At 48.2% G+C, this 26,491-nt stretch overlaps 1 protein-coding gene across 16 annotated transcripts in view; it reads right to left on the minus strand.

The window, feature by feature from the left end:
* Positions 1-70: 70 nt before the first annotated feature.
* Positions 71-26,491, minus strand: part of Vash2 (vasohibin 2) — a 36,284-nt gene continuing 9,863 nt past the window's right edge. For 2 of the 16 annotated variants that reach the window (XR_013043499.1, XR_013043500.1), the window contains exons 4-11: positions 20,746-20,802; positions 19,995-20,069; positions 13,016-13,397; positions 10,877-10,992; positions 8,267-8,320; positions 7,872-7,928; positions 2,425-2,644; positions 71-591 (exon numbers count right to left, since the gene is read on the minus strand). Coding sequence is in view for 11 of the 16 variants with exons in the window: in XM_042258839.2 (XP_042114773.1) it covers positions 2,572-2,644; positions 6,912-6,980; positions 7,872-7,928; positions 8,267-8,320; positions 10,877-10,992; positions 13,016-13,397; positions 19,995-20,069; positions 20,746-20,802 (883 nt within the window). In the remaining 5 variants the exon portion in view is untranslated. Of the gene's footprint in view, positions 592-2,222; positions 2,645-6,911; positions 6,981-7,871; positions 7,929-8,266; positions 8,321-10,876; positions 10,993-13,015; positions 13,398-19,994; positions 20,070-20,745; positions 20,803-26,491 lie in introns of those variants that run through there. The other 14 variants (XM_042258839.2, XM_042258841.2, XM_016009431.3 and 11 more) reach the window with 10 other exon arrangements.

The following is a 26,491-nucleotide window of genomic DNA, read 5'->3' on the forward strand; positions in this document are numbered from 1 at the left end:
AAAAGAGGAAAGTGAGAAAATGGTAAATTAATTCAATAGGACAAAACAGCAACAAAACATCTCAAAGTCCTTCAGTTTCCAGAATGGTTTTTATTACAGTTCCATGCTGTGTCCAACATATGGTGAGAGAAATGCAAGCCTGAATGAAACATGCACTCCTGGTGATCTTAGAATACGATCAAATCTTCGTGGACTTAGAAAAATACTCACTAAAACAATCACGGTTCTTCTGAAATATTTTTTAAAAATGTATTGGCCAGAACAAAGAATAAACAAGAGTCTGAATTGTATGTCAAAAACTGTACAAGGTCGTACATACAAGTCTAGCATACGAAAGGAAACCTTGTGTAGTCAGCTGAAGGGCTGCAGAGCCTTTGCTCACGTCTGCTGAGGCTGCCCTGTGAAACAGCTGACTCAGAAACAGGGATACACTCATGATTCCAGGGTACAGAAAACACCTGGGATCCCCTTTCAGAGTCAACAGTCAGCTTGAGGCTTGTCCTCCAGCTCTGCACATCTGGCCCCTGTGCAGAGGATAAACTTGCTCCAGTCACCTCACACTTCTCTTTATCTTCTTAAATCACAGCTAGGCTGAGGAGAGGCAAAACACACTGGGTTTGTTTTTGCCATATTATTATTTAATTAAACTGTTGCATTAGAATTTAGGCGTTTGTGACTTCCTTCCATTTTAGAAGTTAGTTAACTACAGACAGTAAAACTGAATGACAGCGTTTTAAATGTTCCTGTGACTAACCTTGATTTGGAAAATGAATCTAAAAATCAGAAAGTGGTTGTAGGAGATTAGGTGACCAAGTGTCACACTCAGGGACAGCTGGGTGCTGTTCTTTGCCTTGCCATGGGTCAAGGTTATCCCACTGGCTGTTTGACATTCTTTTCGTGTGAGCTGTCCTTGAACAAGGCAGCTGCAAGCACTAGGCCAGGTCGTCAAATTCTGATCAGTCCACGTACCGGATGGAGCAGTTTCAGGGGAGAAACAGCTGAGCAAGAGTGGAAGTACAACAGCAGGTGAGGGGGGTGTGTGTCGGCGTGTGAGGGCACATGGAAGAAAGCTGCTTCCTTGGGTCCTGAGGTCAGAGCAGAGCCTGTGAGCACTCACCCAGGCCCAGTAACTCATCTTGAACTCTGATAACAGGATTCCTGAAGAAAGCAGTTTACGTTCAGAATTTGAAGCTTATACTGTGTTTTAATTTCCTGGTCCTGTTCTCTAAAGGACACTAAACTTTTCCAAGAAAACAACACTTTTCATTAATAATGCTGGCTTTAGGGTGGGATGAATTTTTGTGGCCACGGCTTTTGCCTCTCTTGTGGCCCTAGGTTTTCCTGGTGAAGACTCAGTGAGTGGTCTCATAACGGTGTCTCAGAGGGACACATGCTGAGAGCTCTGTGGATCAGCTGGTCCTCTGGCATAGGGGCAGCACTAAGATAAATGACTTAAAGCTGTACTCCAGATTTATAGCAGTCTTGCATGCCTTCAGCTCCAACTTCGTGGTCTGCAAGCAGAAGTTGCACTGCAGTGGGCACAGCCCTGTGCTGGACCTGTTCCTTTGAGACAGGCCTGCTTCTTGAGTTCATGGTTTTCCCCAGCACTTCCTAATGTCACGAAGTGGTGCCTAAAAACAGGCTAGTGGGAAATAATCCATCATCACATTTGCCTTAATGTAAGACAGCAGAACACATTAACAACAAACCCCTCAGAACCAAGGCTGACCAAGTGTGAATGAAAGATTAGCCGCCAGTGTCTGCCTTTTTGAGCACCTTTCTGCCTGAGGACATTTTCGTGAGTGCATGGCCTCTTGTGCTTTTTGCTGGATTCAGAAAAGCTTAAATGTTAGCAACAGAACATGGACTAGAGCTCTTGGCATACTTGTTTGAAAGAGGAAAACCTGCCGTCAGTAGATGCTTTAGGAAAAGTGACTCCAAGATCCTAAAGTGTTGTCCCTTATTGCCAGAATTTCAGTGCTTTTTGCTAAAGCATTTGCATATGACACCTTAAATCACATCTCATGTGTGCACCAGAAAAAAAAACCAACAAACCCTCCAAACCATCAAGACCCCTATAAGAAACACTAAGAAAACAATACAAATAGAATATAAAAACTCATTAAGATTGCATCTCTGATGCCAAGATGTTGAGGTAATATCAACTGCTTAAAAAACCCACCAGCTTTGCTTGTTATTGCTGAGAAGACGGTAACACTGACTGAGTTACAAAGAGTGGAGAGAACTCCAGACGTTTACTACAGCCGAGGCATAATGTCCAAAGCAAGTGGAAGAGTCGCACATGGAAAAATAGAAAACTGCAGTGTTGTCCTTGAGGTCCTGAGTGAGGGAGACAGTCAACCCAGGGGCCTGTCCGTCACATCAGCCCAGTCATGCCCGCTGCCAGAGAGTTTCAAAGCTCACCATTTCCACCCACTCAGATTCTGTTTCCAGGTAAGTCCTTCAAAATCAAAACTCCACAAGTTCTTCGTGAATACTTGCAGGTCCTCCTGAAGCTGCTGGGTAATGTGCAGAAAAGAGCACCATAGAAACCTCGCCAGCCTGGCTTGGCTAGATCCGGATTTGATAGCCCACTTCATTCAGAGTGCTGAGGTCAGCCACCTTCTTCTCGGGGAGAGCAGGCCTAAGGGGAAGGCAGAAGGATGGTGGGGAGGAACTGACATACAGAAATGAAGCTTTTCAAGGGCCTGATACTCTCGCCTGTCCCCACACCCACATTCCTTCAGCCTTGGCTCCTAATTCTTGTTCTTGATCTATTTGAGAGCTTTTAAGGAGTTCTGAAGGCTTTCAGTGAAGAAAATTAAACATCACAGCAAAATTAACCAGGCTCTACTGTGTGTGTGTGTGTTCTGAAGCAGGACTTTTCAGTGTAGCTTTGGAGCATATCCTGGAACTTCCTCTTTAGACCAGGCTGGCCTCAAACTCATAGACATCCGCCTGCTTCTGCCTCCAGAGTCCTAGGACTGAAGGCATGCACCACCACCACCACCACTCCGCCAGGCTCTACTTTTTTGAGACAGGATTTCACTGTTTCCCAGGATAACCTTGCACTTTCCATCTTGCTGGAGTCTCCCGTGTTCTGGGATTATAGTTGCATAGCACCATGCTCAGAGCTACAACTTTTAAAACCCCATACCTTGCAGGTCCTAACAAAGTCACATACACTACAGGACTAAGCCAAGTTCTTTTGGCAACAGTGAGCCCAGGGATCACAAGGGGACTTTGGTTCTGGTGGGCATTCTCAGTTACCCTTGCAAGATGCTTTATACTCTAGGATTGAATGTGTAAGATCAAAGTGTATTGCCACTATGGTGGCGCACGCCTTTAATCCCAGCACTTGGGAGGCAGAGGCAGATGGATCTCTGTGAGTTCAAGGCCAGCCTGGGCCGCAGAGTGAGTTCTAGGAAAGCTACACAGAGAAACCCTGTCTCAAAAAACACACAAACGAGATACATATACATATACATACATACATACATACATATATATAATATATTTATAGTGTATCTTTCAGAATTCCCCTGAAACCACACACCATGGCAGAAAATGACTCAGTGGCAAAGCATCTTTGCTAAGCAACTGGTAAAGCACTTGGCAGTAAAACTCCTCAACACTAGCATTGGGTGTAAGGGACTCATTTAAGGTGCTGGCGGCTTTCCAGGATGATACTCTGACAGCTTCCATCTTCTGATGAGCCCCTTGTATGTTTGGGTTGATGTGACCAAGTGGGACTTGGGATGCTGGTGAGTTCTATGTCGGGATTTTTCTGTTTTCCTAAGAGCATCAAAGAGGTGACAGCGATGACAGACAAACCTTGACCTTAAGTGCTAAAAAGTGAAAATTCAAGTACAAGAAAGTCCCTAAACCTTTGAAAAATTCCCTTTCGGCAAATTGTTTCCTCTTGACAGGAAAGTAGTGTGACTTGACCACCCTAAAACACTCCCTCTGTCAGGCAAACTGCTACGGAACATGCCTCAACTCCCTTTCACTTCTTATTTGAGATGAAGTTTCCATGAGTTACCAGGCAGCCCTTGAAGTTGGAATCCTCCTGCCTCAGCCTCTCAAGTAGCCACTAAGAGATTCTGACATCTTGACCTATGATCATTCTCTCTGAAACAGCTTCATGGTGGTCAAGAAACCTCCCGACTTCCTACTTGACCCCACTAAAGAACTTGTATCTTAGTCACCTGTGTCCCAAGAGTCCACACCACATTTGTGTCTCTTCTCATGGTTCCTGGGACATTCACAATGATAAAGACAGTAGAAATGGAAATGCCTGTGTGCAAACTTCACTCGACTGCTCATGAGCTCAAGGCCTTCCGGGTGATGGCTTCTTTTGGTCCAGTCATGCCCTAGGGATCAGCTAACTTTAAACAGAACCACTGCCTACAAGCCTCGAAAAGCAGCTTCAGGGACCCACCTGAGGACCCTTCATGGGCTCACAACTAAAAAGGAACAATGCTACTCAAGAAAGAGAAAGGAAAGAAACAAGGCAGAAAAAAAGAGAAAGGCTGGGTGGTGGTGGTGCACGCCTTTAATCCCAGCACTCGGGAGGCAGAGCCAGGCGGATCTCTGTGAGTTCGAGGCCAGCCTGGTCTACAGAGCGAGATCCAGGACAGGCACCAAAACTGTCCTGTCTCGAAAAACAAAAAAACAAAAAAAAAGAAAAGGGAAGGCCAGGTAAAGAGTCACCTGGGGAGAGAAATAGGTTTGCTCTAGTCCTTGGGGAAACCAACCTCAGTGAAGAAGTGATCTTTCCTTTTTTTCTCCCTGTAGATGTTTATATGTGCATGTGGAGTTATGTGTCCAAGTGGAGGCCAGCCAGCCACTGTATGTGGAGGCCACTGTATGTGGAGGCCATTGTATGTGGAGGCCACTGTATGTGGAGGCCAGCCACTGTATGTGGAGGCCACTGTATGTGGAGGCCACTGTATGTGGCAGCCAGCCGCTGACCTGGTGTGTTCTTCAATTGCTTCTCCACCTAATCTATTTTTATTTTTACTTAGGTCTTAGGGATCTGAACTCAAGATCACGCTTTTTCAGCAAACACTCAACTGAACTATATCTCCAGCCCGCTTTCTTTTCTAGTGATTGTCTCAATATACAGTTCTAGGCTGGTCTTGAACTTGAGGATACAAGTGATCTTCCTGGCTCCCACCTCAAGTTCCTGGAACAACTGATCCATCAGGCTCCCCTGACTTCTCTAACTTGCTCTTCTAGAGCTGACCCCACTCACAAGTCACCGTGGACACCCCTCAGAAAGTGCTTGAGGGACTGAGCCCCAGAGTTGGGAAGGGATTGGTTTAAGTTGACAGGGGCTTTGAAACACAGATCCCAATTCCTATTCCCAGTTCTCTTTAAGAATCTTTGGGGGTGGAGTTGAGCGGGAAAGAAACTTGACTGTCCTGTGTAGAAGGTGCTTCAACATTTGGAGGGGAAATAGCAGCAAGATGGCTCAGTAGGGAAAGGCCCTTGTCACCAAGCATGATGACCTAAATTCTATCCACAGGACCCACATGATGGAGGAACCCAAAACGTCCTCGGCCCTTCACATGAACGTATGTTCTGACAAATAAATGTAAGAAGAAGAAGACCAAAACACTCGGGAGAGCAAAGGAGAACCCGCTGGGGGAAGGGAGTGCTGTCTCCCTTTAGAAACTTCATCTTAACTGAGGCTGGGGAAGTCACTCCTCCCTCCCACTCATGGGACTCCTGTGTCAGCCCGGGGACACAGACACTCCTACAGGGATTATTTAGGCAAGCACAAAGACAGAGGAACGTGGAGCTGAAGTGGCTCCAGCTGTGACAGGAGGGTGGCATAAGCCACCAGAACTATCTATGGGGCCCCAGCTGACGGGCCTCGTGCCCACTGTGGTTATTTTCCACTTTGAGCACTCCGTGTATTTAGAAATGACTCGCCGGCCTTAGGCAGAGCTGAAATAATAGCACAGCAACGGTATCCAAGAGCCCTTCCTGATGCCGACTGGCTCAGTGAGAGTCTGTGAAGTCACAGCAGTGTGGTCAAACTTGTCCCTTTAAAAAGCAAGAAGAGCTGGCTGGACTAAGCCTGCTGTGAGAAAGCTTGGGCAGGAGAGAAGATCCTCTTGTGGACATGTCTGGAAGCCAGGGGTACTGGTCTAGCCTGTGGCTCTGGCAGATGCATGAGTCAGCAGAGGGAGGGTGGGCTTGGAGTTTCCATATCTCTGATGGTCCCCTCCTCTCCAGTCTTTCTTTTGCTTCTGGCCTCCCCCACCCCTCTCCTGCATGGCAGCACCAGCCCTTCCCCAATCCTGCCCCCCAGAAGTCAAGGTTTAAGAGGAACTGGAGAAAGGCTGTCCCTCCTCACTCTGTCCACTTTAAATGGAAGCCTCCATAGCTGCCCTTTCGAGGCTCCTCCCAACCTCCAAATGCAGATAAAGAGCAAAGCGGGCAGGACCTCTGATGCTGAGAAGAGCTATGACCTTATGAGACCCGTGTCTGTGGAGCTCTGTGTCTGTGGAGCTCTGTCCGCAGGCACCCACAGGCAGCAGGGCTCTTAATGATCATGCTCTCCCGAGGCCACCTGGCCTCCCAGTCCTACCCCACTGGGAAGAGTTGATGAAGGGCTTCCGGGAACCTACTCAGCCTGGGAGCTGGGTACAGCCACCCCACGGTTTTTTGTTGTTGTTGTTGTTGTTTGTTTGTTTGTTTTTGTTTTTGAGAAGTTTACAATATACTGGCCTGTGACTGCCCCCCGGGGGCTGAGACAGACCTTGGGGAGCAGTGGTAGGACAATAAGGAAAACACCCGGGGATTCATTCCCTCCTGGTCTTTCCATTCTCAGGCCACTCGAGTGTGTCAGGAGGGGTAAGGACAAGTAGGGCCCTGGCACCCAGAAGCTTCACACTCACAACCGTAATTGTCTAACAGCTGTCTTCCTTGGGTGCAGGTGAAGGCGCCAGCGTGGACGATTGCCTTGGCTGCATGACAAAGTAGTAGAGATTAGGGTCTGGGGCAAGGAAAGTCAGGGTGAATCAGTGGGCACCCCCAGACTGAATTAAGTGAGGCCTGAGCATGAGGCCAGCCAAGGTAGGCCCACCATGACTGAGCAGGTCCAGGGTGTATGCCAGTGACCCACCAGGCCTGGGCAAGTCTGGGGTGTATGCCCATGACCCACCAGGACTGGGCAGGTCCGGGGTGTATGCCCCGTGACCCACCAGGCCTGGGCAGGTCCGGGGTGTATGCCCATGACCCACCAGGACTGGGCAGGTCCGGGGTGTATGCCCCGTGACCCACCAGGCCTGGGCAGGTCCGGGGTGTGTGCCTGTGACCCACCAGGCCTGGGCAGGTCCGGGGTGTGTGCCAGTGACCCACCAGGCCTGGGCAGGTCCGGGGTGTATGCCAGTGACTTCACTTCAACACTTTTATCTTGGCGTGTTGGTTGTTAACGTCAGCCCTTTGCCTTGGTTCCTCAAGCACACAAGGAGGTGGGTCTGCTGCTGGACGGCTCTGGGAAGTTCCCCCAACCCCACCCCCAGCAAGAGAACTGAGCACTTGTCAGAAATAAAAACTCAGATGCCTGTCCCAAAGCTGCTGCTTCAGAAGCTCCAGGGGAGGGTGGCTCCCCATTCTGGTTTGGAACAAGGTCCTTCTGAGAACCAGGACCTGCCTGTAGTGAGGTCCTCAGCCTGCACCCTGTCCAGTCTGTGCCCATAGCTTTTCCCCTTCCTCTCCCCAGACAGCATCAGCCTCTGCTTGCTCAGCCAAGTCCTCCCTACCTCTAAGCCCTCACTGTCACATCCCATCGCTCTGACCCTGGCTCCCCCAAAACCCTGCTTCCTGAATTCATCATTTTATTTTTGAACCTTCACCTCTTCCTCCTGGTTATTTCCACCTTGTCTCCAAAGTTAGTGTGGTTCTCTTCAATTCTGCAAGGAAAAAACCCAGAAGGTATACTATATTCTACTATAAACTACTTCTAAGAATCCATGCTAACTCCCCTTTCCTCTCACAGGTAAGGAAACCAGTTCCCAAACCACATGCTGGGTCACTGGGCTAGGAATCTGGTCCCTGGATCTCACTCAGGGCTCATCCTGTATGCTCTCCCCTTCCATGACCCTCCCTTTTACAGGCTCAGCCCCATCACCCTGCACTCCAAAGGTCCCCTGAATCCACAGTGTCTTCCAGCTCCTACTCCCCGCCCCCCAACTTCTTCAGGATCCGCTCCTCCCCCGAACCTCACTATCCACACCATCTTTGAGTTTACCCTTTTGCCACTGGGCCATGAGTCCTCGCCTTGGTTCTCCTGGCGCTCCCAACACTGGAATTGAATTGAGACGTGGGATATGAAGGGGGGAGGGTGACAAAGGAGAACCCCTCTTCCTGGAGACCCCTTCCCGACTTGGGGGACCCCTACCTGTTCCTTTTCTTTATCCTCACCCCCAGGCCCGTTTTGATGAACCACGTGGACAGGGGGAGAAGGGTCAGTGGGTTCCCCAGAGTAGGGCAGGGAGGGTGGCTGTCTAACCCTGTCACCGGCAGACCGTGCCCCTTAGCCACCCCTTCCTCATTTCCTGTCCAGCTCTTCTTCCTCTGGCCTCCCCAGAGCTACTCATTCCTTTTTCTCTTTTTTCTCCCCTTACCTATGAGCCACTGTTTGAACTGTCTTCTCTGTAGCTGCCTCCAATTCTGTTTTTATTTTTTTCAAGACTGGTTTTCAGAGGTTTGTGTAGCCCTGGCTATCCCGGAACTGGCTCTGTAGGCCAGGCTGACTTCAGAGATCCCCCTCTGCCTCTGTCTCCCAAGTGTTGGGATTAAAGGCCTGTCAGCGCCACTGCCTGGCTAGATGCTTCCAATTTTAAATCTGTCCTCAAACCCTATTATTATCAGTATTTTCTAGAACATTCACTCTAGAAGCCTGAGAAGCCCTTCAGAGCCCACAATCTCTACTAACACTTGCCTCTGTCCCCTACCCTCAGACTTTGACCTTATCCTGATTGCCACCCTGCCCTGTCCCCTGGCAGCTACTCTATTAATCTATTTTACTGATCAGGAGCGTTCCACACCCCTACTACACTGAGTTCCTGTGGGTCCAGGTGCAAAGATCCAACCAGAAACATTGACCCAGAAATGCTGAAATGCCAATGGCGGCCCTTCTGTGCAGACACCCATTGCCCCAACAGGAGGCGCTTTTCCTGTGTACTGGTCCAGGCTCTGGAGGGAAGAGCACCCCACTATGGGCAGCTCAACCCCTGCTGCGCACAGGAGCTTCGAAGGAACTAATGACTGTTTTCTTCATGGGCAGAGAGGACAGTAGACCAGATGACAGGGCTTTCCCTCCTGCTGCTGGGCCCGCGTCACTGACCCCTCAGGAAGGGTTTCTCTGAGAGTGCAGTGCAGCAGGAATGGATGACTGAGCCAGAGACAAAGACCTTGGCTTCAGCGAGGATGATTATCGGGGTCAGAGGATGGCAGGGTGAGGGTGAAGTCAACGTGAGGATGATGTCAAGGTCAGAGGTTGGCATTGAGGGTAAGACTAGGGTCATCAGAGGCCACAGCTGAAAAGTCAGAAGCCATTTGGTTCTCTGAGAGAATGGGCCTATGCTGGAGCGTTCTGATGTCAGCCTCTCTGGCTTTAGAAGCACTGGACTCTCTCTTCCCAGGCCTGTCATTTTAGCAAGGCTCTGCTAGCTGTCCATGCAAAATCTGGGGCTCATAGTGGGACACAGAGAGAAGAAGAAGAAGAAGAAGAAGAAGAAGAAGAAGAAGAAGAAGAAGAAGAAGAAGAAGAAGAAGAAGAAGAAGAAGAAGAAGAAGAAGAAGAAGAACCTTCTTTGGAATTGGAAACATTTTGTTCTGTCCTGTTCTTCTCAAGCAGGCCCACCCCTCTCCCCGCCACCTCCTTCGAGTCCACGGAGTTGGGCTGGCTCCCTTACTGACCAGCTACAGGACTTAGGACCAAGATAACAAACTCTTTCCATGTTCTGCTTTCCGCATCTGAGAGTGAACGCTGCAGAACATTCCATGCCTTTGGGATGGACATGCTGATCAGAACATGCTTTTATCAAAGCAGGTTACCATTAAGCAGCCACACCCAGCATGTGAGCTAATTAGACCCATTCAATGATGTTGGGAGACAGGTGAGGAGACCTTCTCAGCCTCTTACCAATGCAAACCATGGCTCCCTCGGGACCAGGGTCTGCTTGGCTACATGGCTACCATGTGGCTAACAGGGACTCAACCAAGACTCCTAGCCCCAGACCCCAATTCGCAGGAGGCCACAGTGACAACCCACTGCCATTATTTTAGCCAACAGCAAATTTTCAGTGTGATATGGCCCGGGCACTTGCTAGCAGGTTGGCACTGGTTACCCTAGAGACTCTCAGCAGCTCAGTTGGCATGTCTTATGTGAGTCATTTTGACCTAAGGAAGAGCTGTGGCATCACCAGCCTAGGGTAGAGTTAGCCAAGGAGGAGGAAGAGCCTGGAAGCACCCCTGTGCCATGAGGCTCACAGTAACCACACCCTGCTGGGCACAGAGGAATGCAGAGCTATGAAATTGAGAGGCTCAAACTCTCACCAGGCGTCACAAGAAATACCCTGGTGGCACGGGTCCTAAGTAGCTAAGCTGATGCCAGACCCAAGCTCCCCGGTTCCATCCCCAGTGTTCCTCCCTCAGGCCTTTCCTGGCTCCTCCCTCCATCTGTGTTCAACTCATCCTCAGCTGACTGCCGCCCTGGGAGTGACATGTACCATAGCACCTTTTCCACGTATGGCCTCTAAACAGGGACAGTCCTCTCAGAGGGGACTCAGCTTATCCCCACAGGGCAGGAAACCCCTGCAAATGTGTGTGCTAGGGAAGAGAAAATGGCACTCACGACTTGTCTCGCCTGCCAAGCCTCCTTGGGGGGCTTGCTTGCCTCCTTCGGGGAGACAGGGATTTTCCTCGGCTTCTCACTTGGGTTGGAGAGTGAGCACTTGCAGGTTTCAGGATCTGAAGGAGACAGAAGGAGTTAGCCACGCTGGATCCTGAGGACCAGCACCTCTCACATTCCCACAACACAACAACACCCCAACCCCAGCCTGCTGGATGTATGTTCCTCACATTTTACACTGAAAAAAGATAAGGGTACCAGTTTCTGGAGAGCGAGAGGGATCACTACATCACTACATCACTCCCTTCTCTGGGGAGGGAGGGAACCAAGCCCAGACTCTCAGCCTCCTGGAGCTGTTTACTTAGAAGTTTCTTGTGGTGATATTTTGTTTGTGCTCTAACAAATAAAGCTTGCCTGGAGATCTGAGTGTAGAGCTAGCCACCAATTAACCATAGAGGCCAGGCAGTGATGGCACACACCTTTAATCCCAGCACTTGGGATCTCACACCTTTAATCCCGGCACTAGGGAGGTGGAGACAGGAAGTGATATGGCTGGACGGAGGGAGGAATGTAAGGTGGGTGGAGACAGAAGCTCAGTCCCTCTCAGTCTGAGGATTCCTAGAGGTAAGAAGTCTCTCTAGTGGCTGGCTGCTCTGCTTCTCTGCTCTTTCAGATTTCACCCTGATATCTGACTCCGGGTTTTGTTATTAAGGCCAATTAGAATTCGCGCTACAGTTTCTCACCCTGGAAGGCAAACTCTGCCCTGCAGCACCCCAGAAACCAGGTTCTGCTGACTCCCCTTTCCCATGTTCAGGCACAGAGTGGGCTCCAGCTTACTAGTATCACCACTCGGGGCCCTGAAGACTGAAGATAAGCAGGCCAGACTCAGAATAGCCACTTTCTCTCAGTGACTCCACAAGCCCTGGAGGGACAGGGACAAGTGGGCGTGCTATCACTAAGGAGCAAGCTGACAGTGAAAAATGGATACTGAGTACCATGCCCCCTAGCTCAGCCGACAGTGAAGAATGGATACTGAGTACCATGCCCCCTAGCTCAGCAGTGAAGGCCCTCTCTGGACCGGTGACACCAGCTCAGAACCTGATGCCAAGACCTTGAAACTTAGGCCAAACAGACATGTCTCTGAAATAGACCATAAGACAGGGTGATCGTCTTAGCCCGAGAAGTGACTTCCTGCGGAGTCCCTCTGTTCCAGGCACACTACCTGAACAACAGAACTGGTCTCTTATTTTCAGATCTTAGTTCATAGAAGGAATTCAGAAAAGAGGCACCGCTTCCTTTGTAACATCTACGATGGTTTCAGCTCTGATTTGGGAAGTACATCTGCCCCTCAGGGATGTTTTTGGGAATTGGTTACAGCACCCCAAAAAGACACCAAAATCCATGGGTATTCAAGTCCCTTATGTTTGTATATGACCTACACACACCCTCCTGTAGACTTCGCATCACAACTTGAACGCTCTGTAATGCCTAAGACATAATAGTGTTCAACTATATATTATTTAGGGAATAATAAAGAAAAAAAAAAACTATGTATTTTCAGCACAGCACAGGTTTTTTTCATATTATCCTTGATTCAGAGCTGGTTGAAACCAAGGGTGCCAACTCCACAGGCACAGAGGGCAGGCCGTATCACATGCAAACGGACTAACTGTCCGATCAAATGAGGATGCACAGAGTTTGTTTTTACAGAGTGACCACTAAGCAAAACAACAAACAAAAAAAAAAACCTCCTGCCATTTAGAAAAAGCAAGAGATAATGTGATTGTTAAATCCTGATTCTCCGTTTGACGGGGTTTAAGAATCTCACAGGGGAAGTTGCTCCTTGAGCGTGTGTCTGTGAGGAAGTTTCTAGGCTGGATTGGGTTGGGAACAACACACTAATGTGGCTGAAGCCAAAACGGAATAAAAAGGAGCAAGTGAGCTGAGCCCCAGCTGTGGACAGCTGCTTCAGGTTCCTACAGCTCTGTTGTTTCCCATGATGGAGTGCATCCTTGAACTGTGGACTAAACCAAACACCCTTCCCTCCTTGCCATATTCCGGGGTCAGGTATTTTGTCCTGTGTGTAAAGCAATAGATGCAGATGGAAAACTCCTACAACCACGCCCTTGTCTCGACACTCACCTTCATCCTCAAGTCCCGGGCGTACTTCTCCAGCTCCTTCCTTATGTCAGCCCTCAGCATCTTTGAGACATTGAGGACCAGCTGCTTCCACTCAATGGGTTGGAAGCTGTGAGGCTCATGGGGGACGTACAGCCCGATTTTGACCTTCTTGACTGTGTGCAGGTATTTTTTGTAGGAGTCTTCAAAGTCGAAGACAAGGTCACTCAGAGTCCGAAAGGTCAGCGGCTTGTCCATCAGCTCAGCCCTTCGGCTCATGCCCAGTGAGCCATAGTAACCGTTGCAATAAATCCCCAGCACGACATGGTGAAAGTAGTTTCCTGAGAAATAGGTTTTAAAGCTGATGGGGAACCGCTCGATGGAAGGCTGACCATTGGTTAAATATCTTACACAAGTGGAGTCAAGGAAGGGACAGGGACCTTAAGAATTTAGAGAGCAGGCCGGGTGGTGGTGGCGGCAGCACACGCCTTTAATCCCAGCACAGAGGCAGACAGATCTGAGTTCGAGGCTAGCCTGGTCTACAGAGTGAGTTTCAGGACAGCCAGGGCTACAAAGAAAAATCCTGTCTTGAAAAACCAAACAAACACAATCAGAATATGTTCCGACTGCTTTGTGTGGTGCAGGCAGGATCTAACAGCCTCTGTGGTGGTCCAGGCAGGAAAGGAAAACCAGAATCCAAGACACAAGGTAAGGCCAAGGCTGGCTGGTGACCGGAGGATGAGAGACAGAGAGGTGTCGGAAGAAGTCCCATTTTGGGTTTTTGGGGTATTTTTTAGATTTTAATTTTGTGTGCATTGGTGTTTTTGCCTGTATGCATGTTTGTGTGAGGATGCCAGATCCCTTAGAAATGGAATTACAAACAATTGTGAGCTGTCATGTGGGTGCTAGGAATTGAACCCGGGTCCTCTGGAAGAGCAGCCAGTGTTCTTAACCACTGAGTCATCTCTCCAACCAGGAGTCACATAGTTGCTCTCATCGCACCTGGCATACTGTGCCAACAACCTGGGCTACCATGTAGAAAACCTCTACCCTCCATCCCAAGTGCCCCCCCATCCTAGTCCCTAGCTCACATGGCACACCTTGGCTCTCCCCACTTGCTGGCCTGTATTGATTTAGTAGCAGCCTCTTGCCATGACTTTAGTTGTGTGTGTGTGCTGTGTGGTGTATGCACATGAGTGTGGAGGTCAGAGGTCCCCTTTGCTGTTCCTCTGCTGTCCTTACTTTTCCAGACAGGATCTCTTGTCCTGGAACTGGATCATTAAGTAAGCTGTCTGGCCAGCAAGTCTCAACACCTGGTGTTTGTTTGTTTTAATATTGGTCCTGGGTGAGCAAACTCGGGTCTTGGTGCTTGCAAGGCAATCACTTTACCAACAGAGCGGCCTCCCCAACCACTACAGTGTTGGTTTTGACCAATAAGTGCAGAGGAGCAGCTTGAATTAACATCTTACTCCAGGCCCTGGATGGCTGAGCGAGAGGCATCACACTTCCAAGCCCCTCTAGAAACTCCACACCATTCCTGTTAGATCTCATGGCCCTTGACCCAACTTTTCTAAAAACTCTCTCGGCCATTCCTCTTATAGAATGCTTGTCAGGTAAATGACGCCATGGCACTGTGTGATGTGCAGGCCCAGCTCTCCATCCATCCTCATTCTGTACAGACAGCTGAAATGACTCAGCAGTAAAGGTACCTGCCGCCAAGCCAGATGACCCGAGTCTCATCCCCACAATGCAATATGATGAAAAGAAGAACCGACTCATAAAAGTTGTCCTCTGACACCCCCCCCATGCATGTGCCGCAGCACCTCCCCTCCAAATAAACATTTTTTAAAGAATCCGTCTTAATCTCATGTTCCCTGACAACTTGATTTCCTGGGTGGCCTGAATGACATATCTCAGCCCAAAATGGGTAAACAGTCTTCCACCTCAGAGATTTCCACATCTCAATTCTTAGGACTGTCTAGATCCCTGAGCAAAGTCCTGATGTGACTTGGCCCCTGACCATTGACCCTCTGTGTCTTCTCAGTGTCCTTATCTGACCATCGGGAGGCTGTGAACTTTTTTGAAGGATACATCCTGAAGCCATAACGAATGCACACAGGAGCCAGGTATGGAGGCACACGCCTTTAATCCCGGCTTTTGAGAGTCAGGGACAGACAGAGCTCTAAGTTTGAGGCCAGCCAGGGCTCCTTAGTGAAACCCTGTCCTGAAAACACAGTGGAAGCCACGGTCCTTAGCACATATGTTCCCCCCAGAAGAAGCTGAGTATTTAGATGGTGTAGTGGTTTGAATGAGAACGGCCACATAGGCTCATGTATTTGAATGGTTGGTCTCCAGTTAGTGAAGCTTTTTTGGAGGGATTAAGAGCCATGGCCTTGTTAGAGGTGTGGCCTCATTGGAAGTGGTATGGCCTTATTAAAGGAGGTGTGGCCTTAGTAGGAGGTATGTCACTGGGGGTAGGCTTTGAGAATTCAAAGGTGCACACCATTCCCAGTTAGCTCTTTCCCTGCCTCGAGGTTTTTGTCTCTCATCTACTGCTCCAACACCACGATTTCTTGTGGCCATGTTCCCATTCACCCTCTGAAACTGTAAGCCCCAAATACTCTTTCTTCCATCAGTTGCCTTGGTCATGGTATCTTACCACAGCAATAGAGAAGTAACTAAGACGGAGGACCTTCAGATGACTTTACAGAGCACAGTGTATCAGGAAGTCAGATGCAGGGCTGGGGTTTCAGCCGAGTGGGAAAGCACTTGCCTCTCAAGCATGAGGCCCAGGTTCAATCCTCAGGACCACCCAAAAGACAAAAGGACACCCGAGCACAATGGCACAGGCCGACAATTCTAGCAGCTGGGAGGCTAGAGGAAGTCCAAGGCCGGCCTGGAATACATAGTATGGCTCTGCCTCAAAACAAAACAAATTATGGAACTCTTGGAAACACGTTACTCAACAAATCAACCAAGGTAGCTTGTTTGTGGGAGTAGCAGCTTTTAGCTTCATTTTCCAACACCAAGTGCAGCTGGGACCATGACCAACCTGCACCACAATCCTCCCAGCAAGGCTGGTCACAGCAGCTATTCCTCCAAAGTACCCACCACGATTCAGACAAGAATTTGGAGCCTAAGATCCCTGTGTCTGGCATGCATGGGAAATGTGGACGCATATTAGTTAGCAGGGTACAAAGTGGCTGGCCAGGAAGGGATCCTGAACTTCAGGCTGACGCGAAGAGATTTACTACACAGGCTGGGGAGACAGCTTGGTCTGCAAAGCACTGGCCTTGTTCAATTCCCAGAACCCAGGCTTGTAATCCCAGGCTGGGAAAGTAGAAACAGGTAGATCCATGGGGATCACTGGCCAGCCAGCTTAGGTACTTGGTGAGTTCTGGGCCAGTGGGAGATCCTGACTCAAAATAAATAATTAAATAGGTAAATAAATAAGGGGGCTGGAGACATGGCTTAGCAGTTAAGAGCACTGGCTGCTCTTTCAGAGGACCTGGGTTCAATTCCCAGCACCCACATGGCAGCTCACAACTGTCTGTAACTTCAGGTCCAGGAATCTGACACCTTCACACCAATGCACATAAAATAAATTTAAATAAATTTAAAAAATAACAAATAAATAAATAAATAAATAATATAAAAAGGTAAATGGTGGATGGGAGATCCTGCCTCAAAAAAATAATAATAAATATAAATTTATATTTATAAGTAATATAAAAAAGGTGGATTTATTATAACAAATAATAAAATAAAATAAAAAGGTGGATGGTGCCTGAGCAACCATACCAAGTTGTCCCCGGCCTGCACACTCACCCTTATACACATTAGATAGAAAAGAAGGACCAGTGACCAAAAGTCAGCCAAACCTACCAGCTTCCCAGTTGTCAAGGAAACCTTGCTTCCCAGGACAGCGGGAAACTGGGAGACACTGACCATGCCCTGAATCACTCTTCCCAAGAGGAAAGCAGGACACGAGACGCTGACACAGAGCAAATACAGAACTGCTGTAACTTGGGATGGAGGTCTGTGCCGAGTCCGGTTTCCCTGAGCATAGCATGACCGGCGGTCTCCCACGGCCCCCACCTCCCTTGCTCTTCTCTGAAATGTCACAAAGGTAAGAACAAAGTAAAATCAAGAGCACTGGCCCAGCGGGGTCCTAGATCTATTCTCTATAAGCCCTGCTTCTGGGTAATTCCAGGGACAATGATGCTCAGATGTACGACAACGTGCAAAGGACAAGGTGGCCTATATACTCCAGCACACTCAGCAGGCGGGCAGAGCAGCTGAGCGGTGCTTGTCAGGGTCTGGCCTGTGTCCTCTGCTGGCCTCTACCAGCAGCTCCCAAGCCAATGGCTGCCAGTAAGGGACTCTGCTTCCAACTGTGGCTAACTCCTGCTAGTCAAGAGTGGGCCTGAGATACCTGTTGCCCCGCAGACTGCCCTCCTGCCACGCTCTCTAATGCGCATTCCCCTTTATATGTCGAGCAAGGAGAAGATCTGGGAGAGGCTTCAGAAAGACTCAAGTTTTCATTTTCCAAATGCTAACTGAGGCATGGATGGACAGTCATATTTCAGCTCAGACCCTTGCGTGCTCTGCCGGTGACAGACAGGCAAGAGGCTCCCTGTCCTGTGGAAACATGCAGTGGCAGGCGTGGAGCCCAGGCTTTAGTACCAAGCAATGTACACACACACAAAGCATACACACACAGAGCGTAAGACCCTATGAATATCTGGAGCCAGAGGTCTAGCTCAGGTGAAGTGCTGGGCTACCATGTTCAAGGCTCTGAGTTCAGTCTCCAACACCTCAAAGAGCAAACACAAAACAAAAAGGTACAAGAGGGGCAAAGAGATGGTTCAGTGATTAAAGTGCTTGCTGCCCGGCAGTGGTGGTGGCGGCGGCGGCGGCGGTGGCGGACGCCTTTAATCCCAGCACTTGGGAGGCAGAGGCAGGAGGATCTCTGTGAGGTGGAGGCCAGCCTGGTCTACAGCAAGTTCCAGGACAGTAGGTAGAGAAACTGTGTCTTGCAAAGCAAGTACTTAGTGTTCAAGCAGGAGGACCTGAGTTCAGATCTCCAGCACCCATGTGAAGGAGTCAGGTGTGGCGGTGCGTGCCTGTAATCCCAGAACTGGGAAACAGAAACAAGAGGGTCCCAGGGGCTTGCCCAGCCAGCCAGTCTAGCCAAACCAGGGTCCTCAGGTTCAGTGGGAGACCTTGTTTCAATAAGTTACGTAGATGGTTGGGAAGGGATGTGTCTCAGTGAGTTAAAGCTCTTATTGCACATGCAAAGGACCTGAGTTCAAATCCCAAGAACCTACACAAAGCTAGATATGGCAGAACATATCTGGAACCCCATCAGTTCTATGAGGTGGGTTGGCAGGTAGGAAAATCCCTGGAAGTCTATGGGCCCCATAACTTGCTGTGTGTTAAAACGGGGGCGGGGGGGGGGGGAGAGAGAGAGAGAGAGAGAGAGAGAGAGATTTTGTCTCAAATGAAGTGGAAGGTGAGGACAGACACCTGAAGTTGTCCTCAGACTGCCACACTCAGGTTGTGGCATGTGCTTACCCACACTTACACACATATACGTGCATACACTTACATTACACACACACACACACACACACACACACACACACACACACACACACACACAGGTGGACAGTGCTAAAAGGCATCCATAATCATTTTTCCTCCTCCTGTCTCCCCAACATCTAGCACAGACCCACCCCCTCAAAAGCCCAACCACTCTCCAAATATCCCATCCTGAACAGCCCAGATCCCACGTTTCAGATCCAGCCAGTCCACATCTGAACTCATGCCCTAAAGTCGGAGCCTTCCTTCCAAGTCCTTCCCTTGGGGCTGTGGCAAGACAGAACTGCAGGGGTCCACAGGGCTCTCGCCTGGACACCTGCAGCCCCCTCCCTTCAGCCTTCACGGCCTCTGTCCCAGTGCAGGTCTGCACAAAGGATGTCACACTCCTGTCACTCCTGACCCTTCATGTTCATCTCCTCCATCTGTGGCCTAATGGGAAGCCTCTCTTAGCTGACTCCCTGTCAACTCCTATGCCTGGCTGCTTTCCAAGTTCCATGCACTTTATCTCCTGGCAGCTCTGGAAACGATTTCGCCCAACCCAGTCCTACTGCCAAGGTCATGATCCAAATATCTCCAATCCCTCCTGTAAGCGCTCACACTGAGCAGCAGGCCCAGCCCCGCTGCTCCCGCTGTCCTGCCGTTGAGAAAGCCACTCTAGGTGGAACACCCAGGCCTGAGACCGCATCACTATTCGGCTTCAGGTCTTTTGGAAAGCCACTTAGCACTGATCATTAATCCGACACCTTGTTGTGCTCCCGTGGCCATGGTCCCCCCAGCCAACTACCCACAGGCTCCAGCATTTCTCTGGCTCTTCTGTCTGGCTGTGTTCAGTTACCACCACTACCAGTCAGGGTCATCACAGCTTTTCTGGACCAAATTCCTCCCAAGGCAAAGAGCCAAGGATGTGGCAAAAATGATAAAGCACAGGAGACCAGACCCCATGCCCACTGGTTCCATTGAGGCACATTGCCAGCACCTGCTCATCTCTGCAACCTGCTCTCACACTGGGAGTGGTGATGGGTTTGGATATTCGTCCTCTTGGCCTTGCTTCAACTCCATGCGAGTGTCTTTCTTATGACAGTGTCAGGATAGTGCACACATATGCCACAATGCCATATGAGTGCCACACACGCATTCTCTGAAGTCCTTCTGACCCTGCATTCTCCTTGTGACTGTTGAATCCACAGTCACCTGCCTGACGACAGCTGGCCCGGACAGCTCCACAGACAACAGGTGAGATGAAAGCTGGTCCAGGGAGCCAAGCCTTGATTTTGTTCAACTCCAGCCAGGCCAAATTGAGGAGTACCAAGGGGGTCTGACACTTTTCTCCAAGGACACCAAAGACACAACTAGCTCTAGAACAGGGTCACGAAGTAAACACACAAAGCTTAAAGGATACATGCCCAGAATGACTGCCTCAAGGCATTTGATAGGCAAGGATTCTCGGGTCATCTCTTTCGCTGTTTCCATTAACCTGTGGGATAGAGCACAAGAGAAGACCTCAGGACTTACACAATTACGCAGTCAGTTTGACTGTCAGTTCCTCAGTCTGTCTGTATGCCTGTCTCCACACTAGCACCATGCAGGAATCTAGAAAGGGAACAACTTGCTTCCAAGGGAGGACCCCAAAAACACATGTGCGCTTGACAGAACTAAGATCCTCAAGTCCGCACCCCCCTCCCAGTTACCTCAGAGGGGGGGCGTGTTAATACCTCCCAGCACCCTCCCAGCCTGGAGGTGGGGACATACAGGAACAAGTAAAGCAGGCCTCATGAGCAGGTTTGCAGGCCTCTGCCATCTTGGAAGTCAGTCTGGTCTGTTTTGCTTTTTGAGTCAGGGTCTCACTGTGCAGCCCTGGCTGGCCTGGAACTTGCTATGTACACCCGGCTGGTCTCAAACTCAGAGATGCACTTTCCTGCCAAGTGCTGGGATTAATGTGGGTCATCACACTTGACCCGAGAGTCAGTCTTGATCACTGAATTTGGCTGCCAAGACTAACTAGTGCTCAGGCCCCACCCACAGTCTGGCCCTGGGGCACCTCCACCCTCTGCATACTAGAATCTTGGAGCCCTAGGAGACAGGGACAGAGTTTGGGAGAGGGTGTTGGTGGCTCACCCGTAGGAGAGAGGCCGAGATCATGCACCACTTACCCGCTCAGAGGTCTCATTTTCCTGATTTCAAAGAACTGGGTCCCTGTATGATTGTATCTGTGTGAAATATGTAAAGGCAAAGTGACAGACACTCCAAAGTCCTGGTCATCCAGCAGAGGGCCACAACAGATTCCCATTTCTCTATGGGGTAAGGAAGTAGTTGCTTTTCTGGCCACTGGCCAGGGGAAGCCAACAGCCTGTGACGCCTCACTGTGAAACTCTTGAAATCTAAGTTTCTTTTCTTTTTAAGATTTATTTTATGTATAGGAGTGTTCTCTCTGCATGTACAACTCTAGGCCAGAAGAGGGCATCAGATTTCACTATAGATGGTTGTGAGCCACCATGTAGTTGCTGGGAATTGAACACAGGACCTCTAGAAGAACAGCCAGTGCTCTTAACCACTGAGCCATCTCTCCAGCCTGGAAATCTAATTTCTAACTGAGCCTAGATTTACTTTTGATAATATCTCATTTCATTCTGCCCTGTGTCCCAGTCATGGTGACCACATGTCTAGGTCACATGACCACATGTCTAAGTCACATGCTAGACTAGAAGCTCTTGAGAGTTGGGAACATTCTTTCATCATCTTTGGATCACCCATAAAGCCTAGAAGAAGCTCAACATACACAGGTTAGCAAATGTTATTAAATAAATGAGAATAAGTAAATGACTTAATTAATGAGTGGGCAGCTCAGTGGATAAACAAGTGAAAAGATAGAAAGAAAAAGTAGATGCACAGAAGGACAAATGGATGGTAAGATGGATAGAAGAAAAGGAAAATGAATGGACAAACAGATGATGGAAAAAAAGTAAAGGGATGAATAGGTAGGTGGATGGATGGATGGATGGAAGGATGGGTGGAAGGATGGGTGGATGGATGGATGGATGGATGGATGGATGGATGGATGGATGGATAGATGGGTAGGTGGGTGGATGGATGGATGGATGGATGGATGGATGGATGGATGGATGGATAGATGGATGGATGGATGGATAGATGGGTGGTTGGAAGGATGGATGGATGGGTGGGTGGTAGGATGGATGGATAAGTGGACAAAGGGATGTGTGTGTGTGTGTGTGTGTGTGTGTGTGTGTGTGTGTGTGTGTGTGTGTGTGTGTACAGGCTGACCAATATATCAATGTATGGAAGAAAAGATGGGAGAGTGGGTGAATGGCAGTAAGACTTTTCAATAGCACCAAGAACTTAAGAAAATGTCACTTATTTCATGCCTGGATCAACACTTGACATCACTAATCTAAACAGATGGCACCACTATCCACATCCTGATTCTGACTGACAGCCTAGTTCTCCAGAGCTAGCAAACCTGTACCACCAAAGACCCCCTTGTTGTTAGTTGTTATTTTACTCTTTTGGGGAGCTGCCACCCAGCTCCCAAATAAATCACATACAGAGGCTTATTCTTAATTATGAATACCCAGCCTTAGCTTGGCTTATTGCTAGTCAGCTTTCCTTAACTTAAATTATCCCATCTACCTTTTGCCTCTTGGCTTTTCCTGTTCTCTTGCTTCTGTAAATCTTACTCTTACTGTGTGGCTTGATGTGTCGCGGGGTGGCTGGCTCCTAGAGTCCTCCTCCTTCTCTGGCTACTTCTTTTTCTCCTCTTTTCAGATTTCTTCTTCTATTTATACTCTTTGCCTGCCAGGTGTCTGTCCTTTCTCCTGCCTTGCTATTGGCCAGTTCTTTATGAGACCATCAGATGTTTTACACAGGCACAGTAACACAGCTTCACAGAGTTAAACAAATGCAACATAAACAAAAGTAACACAACTTAAAATAATATTCCACAACACACCCTCATGTCATGCTGAGACACAATTTTGAATTGTTTTTTGAGCTTAAAGAAAACTTGATTTATATGTTTTATATACTTTTTTGCTTCCAACAAGATTCTATTTGGAAAACTGTGTGCTGGGAAGATGCTGATGAAGAGTGCCTTTGCTTTCCCAGAGCTGCTGTGTCCAGTTGGGTGCATAGAACTCACTCACTCTGTGTCCCAGTGATGCAAGCAGCTTCGTGTGTGGGTACACACCTCACACTGCCCTGAGAGGAACTAGGTCCTCTCCAGGAGAGAGGCACAGATAAAGGGACTGGGGCTCAAAATCAGATTCCAGTTGTAGGTTCATGACTTCCTGTCACACTTTGAAAACAACATGGTCAGGGTCAAGGGTGATGTGAACCAGCGCACCTTAGGAGGGGCTGACCTGGGCTGTGTTCATAGCGGTACAGGCTTGCCTGACATTTCTAAAATAAGAAGTTTAAAAATCTTAAGGGGTAAAAGAAAAAGCAAGGGGCTCTTACTGTAAAGTATTTTTTTACTCTATCAAAGACTTTGCTCCAACAGTGGGGTTCCCAGTACATATAAAGTAGAATTCAGTTTCTAAAAGGTAAGATTAAATCCATGAATAAGTAATGAAAAATTGTCTGGCCATCTTCTCTAAGTTTCTTGTTGTTGGTAAGAGCTTCTGGAAGTTTCTCTCTAGCCTTCCATGTGCAAAGCATAGAGCTCCTGGGCAGGCTTCTCTCACCTAGCAAAGCCATGGGCATCCCTTCCAAACATACACAAAGACCAGTATTCCAGTTCACTGTCCCTCACACTGTTCCAGAAGGCAGGGCTGAGCCATCAAAACACCACTGACACCAGAGCACATGTATAATTAGGTATGTGTTGTGGAATATTCCTTTGCACTGTGTGAAGATATTTCACTGTGACTGGTTTAATAAAAATCTAAATGGCCGATAGCTAGGCAGGACTTCTGGGGCAGAGAGAACACTGGGAAGAAGAAGGACGGAGTCACAAGGAGACACCAGGACTCAGAGGAAGCAGCATGGGCAGTACAGAGTAAAGCGATAGAGCCACAAGGCAGAAAGTAAATGAATAGAAATGGGTCAATTTAAGTTACAAGAGCAGGTTAGGAACAAGCCTAGGCTATCAGCTGAGCTTTCATAATTAAAGTCTTCATGCTCTTGTTTGGGAGCTGGCTGGTGGGACAGAGAAATCTGACTACAGGTAGGGCCCCAGGCAATCCCCACCAGTGTCAAGGCAAAGCAGTCAGGCTCCCCAGGGAACTAGACACCAGGTCAGAAATAGAAGGGTTTCTACTCTGTTTCCCTTGATCATGGCCCCCAATCTCCCTTGTGCTTTCCATTGCCTACTTCGTAGTCAATGGCCATCATTAATGGTCTGAGAAAAAGGAAAGAGAGGACCCTTCAAGAGCAATGATGAGGACTAAGCCAGGTAAGTGTGGCAGGTTTTCTATCAGTGTGAGAAAATGATATGCAAAATACATGCAAATTTGTCCCTAGTGATGAAGCTCAGCCAGGCTCACTCTCCTTGAGAGCTCTAACTTCAGGTCACCTGGAATGCTTGGTGATAGTATGTGACAACTGATGGAAGGTCAGCTCTTGGGACCTGGGTCCATTTGGGAAGATGTTTGAGCCCCCCATCCACCACCACCAACCCATGTGGTGTCTCAGATTGGAGATCAGCATTAATACCTGGTAGGGCCTGGGGCTGCCAGCCTCTCTCTGGAGGAAGCCACAGTCTCCTAATGAGGAGCTAGGACTCCATGGGGAAGGTGCCACATAGGAAGGCGATGACCTATGAGGCAGAAACTGAGATGCTAATCAAGTAATCTATCTTAATGAACGGAAACAGATGCTATCCTCCAGGTGCTATGCAGCCCTGGAAGGTGCTGGTGTCTGATCCCTTCAGGAGAGACATTATCATTCTTGCCTGCAGCAGAGGCTCCTTGCTTCCTGAAGTCCTCTCTGCCTCAAGGCTGGGGAGGAGCAAGCAGAAAGAAAGCCAACATGCCAGGGGGCTCTGTGCACAGTCAACTGGAAGTGCATCTTCCTGAAAAGCACACTGAAGCCAGCTCCCCATCTGACTCCTGTGCCTAATAAAATACCAGAAGTGATCCATGGCCATCACCTCTGCCCCTTTGTCCCCACAGTGCTGCTTCTGAGGGACCTGCAGAACTAAACTAACCCCGACTGTAAACAACCTGAGGGTACTGAGGAGGCCAAAACCATGCCTTGACCGAACCCTCAGGCTCCTCGGTAGCTCTTTTAGTTCAAGCTGAGGTAGGGGCCCCCTGCAGAGCCCAAATGCCCTATGCATACCCACTGGGACAGTCACCTACCTGAGCTGCTGGGAACCAGCAGCAGGGACAGGTGGGTCTCTTGAGATCCTGAGAGGCCAGGGGTGAGGTAAAAACAAGTGAGAGAGGGGAGAAAAGGAAGGCTGGGAGGTGTGGCAAGCTTCCTTGTTGGACTGTCTTTGCAATGCCAGCCCACAAATAATGACTATTATTAATTATGAAAGCTTGCTAACTCTTATAACTTAAACTAACCTGTCTCTATTAATCTACATTCTACCACGTGGCTCAGTTACCCTGTTCTGTACTGTATGTCCGACTTCTTTAGTTTCTGGCAAAATCACACACCTAGATTCCTCCTCCCAGTTTCTCTGGGAAGTCCCACCTATTCTGTCCTGCCCAGCTATTGGCCATTTGGCTCTTTATTAAACCAATCAGAAGGCTCCTTAGGCAGAGACGCAGCTTTACAGTGTACACAAATATTCTGCAACATTTCCCCCCTTTTTGTCTAAATAAAAAAGAAAGGGTTTAACTCTAACACAGTAAAACTATATTTAATAAGAACAACTATCAAGTAAGAATTATATTTACAATGTTCAGTCCACTTGCATTTGGCCATTTGGGAGAAACTATTATCTATTCTATTTTGATGAGTCCAAAGTTTTATAACTAAACCACTTTCCATCATAACTTGTATTTCCATCCTAAAAATACCTTTTTAGACCTTAGAACATTTTCTTAGATAAATAACTTAAGCTTTTGTGTCTCTCAGCCTTTACAAACTTTACATTTCTTTCGTAAGTTTCATTTTTGAATTTGATAACAAAGAAAACAGTATAACTATCTAGTCTTCAACCTCCATCAAAGAACTAAGAAGGATATAATATTACCTGAGTTAACAGGAGGTGCAAAGCAGCAGCCTACAAAACTATAGAAATGACAGAAACAGCTTGCTGCCTGGACAGCCACCCAAGGTTCCTCTGCAACATTGGCGCATCCCTCTTCGGCCCACATGCCTGGACTATCTGACAGCATTTTGTGAAGCAGCAATTTTTTAAGGACTGCCCTACCTTGTCTTGGCAAGTTTGGCAGTCACCTTCTTTTGTGTCCTGCTTGTCCAAGTTGGACAGCATACTGTCAGCAGTCAAGACAAGGGCAGTTTCTTGCCCAGTGGCTAACTTTGCCAATAATGAAAACAAACTGCATATGGAGGTTCTTTGATGCCCATTATCCTTTTTTGAAGTAAACATGTGCTGCCAGGAACAGAGGGTGTCTCACTGTCATGTAACTAAAATATTTTAAATGCCATATTCTGAAGGTCTCTGAAGTGTTTGAAGACCATCTATCTATTTAAACTATATCTCTGTTTGACCTTGAAAACATACCTAACATAAGTTCATTGTTATAGATGATTAACTACTAACCTGTCTTTATTATCCTAAATAACTTTCAAGAACTAAAACTTTACATTGCATTTTTAAATGAGCCGCATAAGTACAATACCTTAAACAAGAATAGAAACATATACAGCATAACCTTAAATCTGTATCAATATGCAAAAATCCATACCAATGTAAACTATTTTAAACCAAAAAGTAGTTGACTTTTTGGTTTAAAAGTAGATTCA

This window comes from Peromyscus maniculatus, chromosome 11 (genome assembly GCF_049852395.1).
Source record: "Peromyscus maniculatus bairdii isolate BWxNUB_F1_BW_parent chromosome 11, HU_Pman_BW_mat_3.1, whole genome shotgun sequence".
Lineage (NCBI taxonomy): Eukaryota > Metazoa > Chordata > Mammalia > Rodentia > Cricetidae > Peromyscus > Peromyscus maniculatus.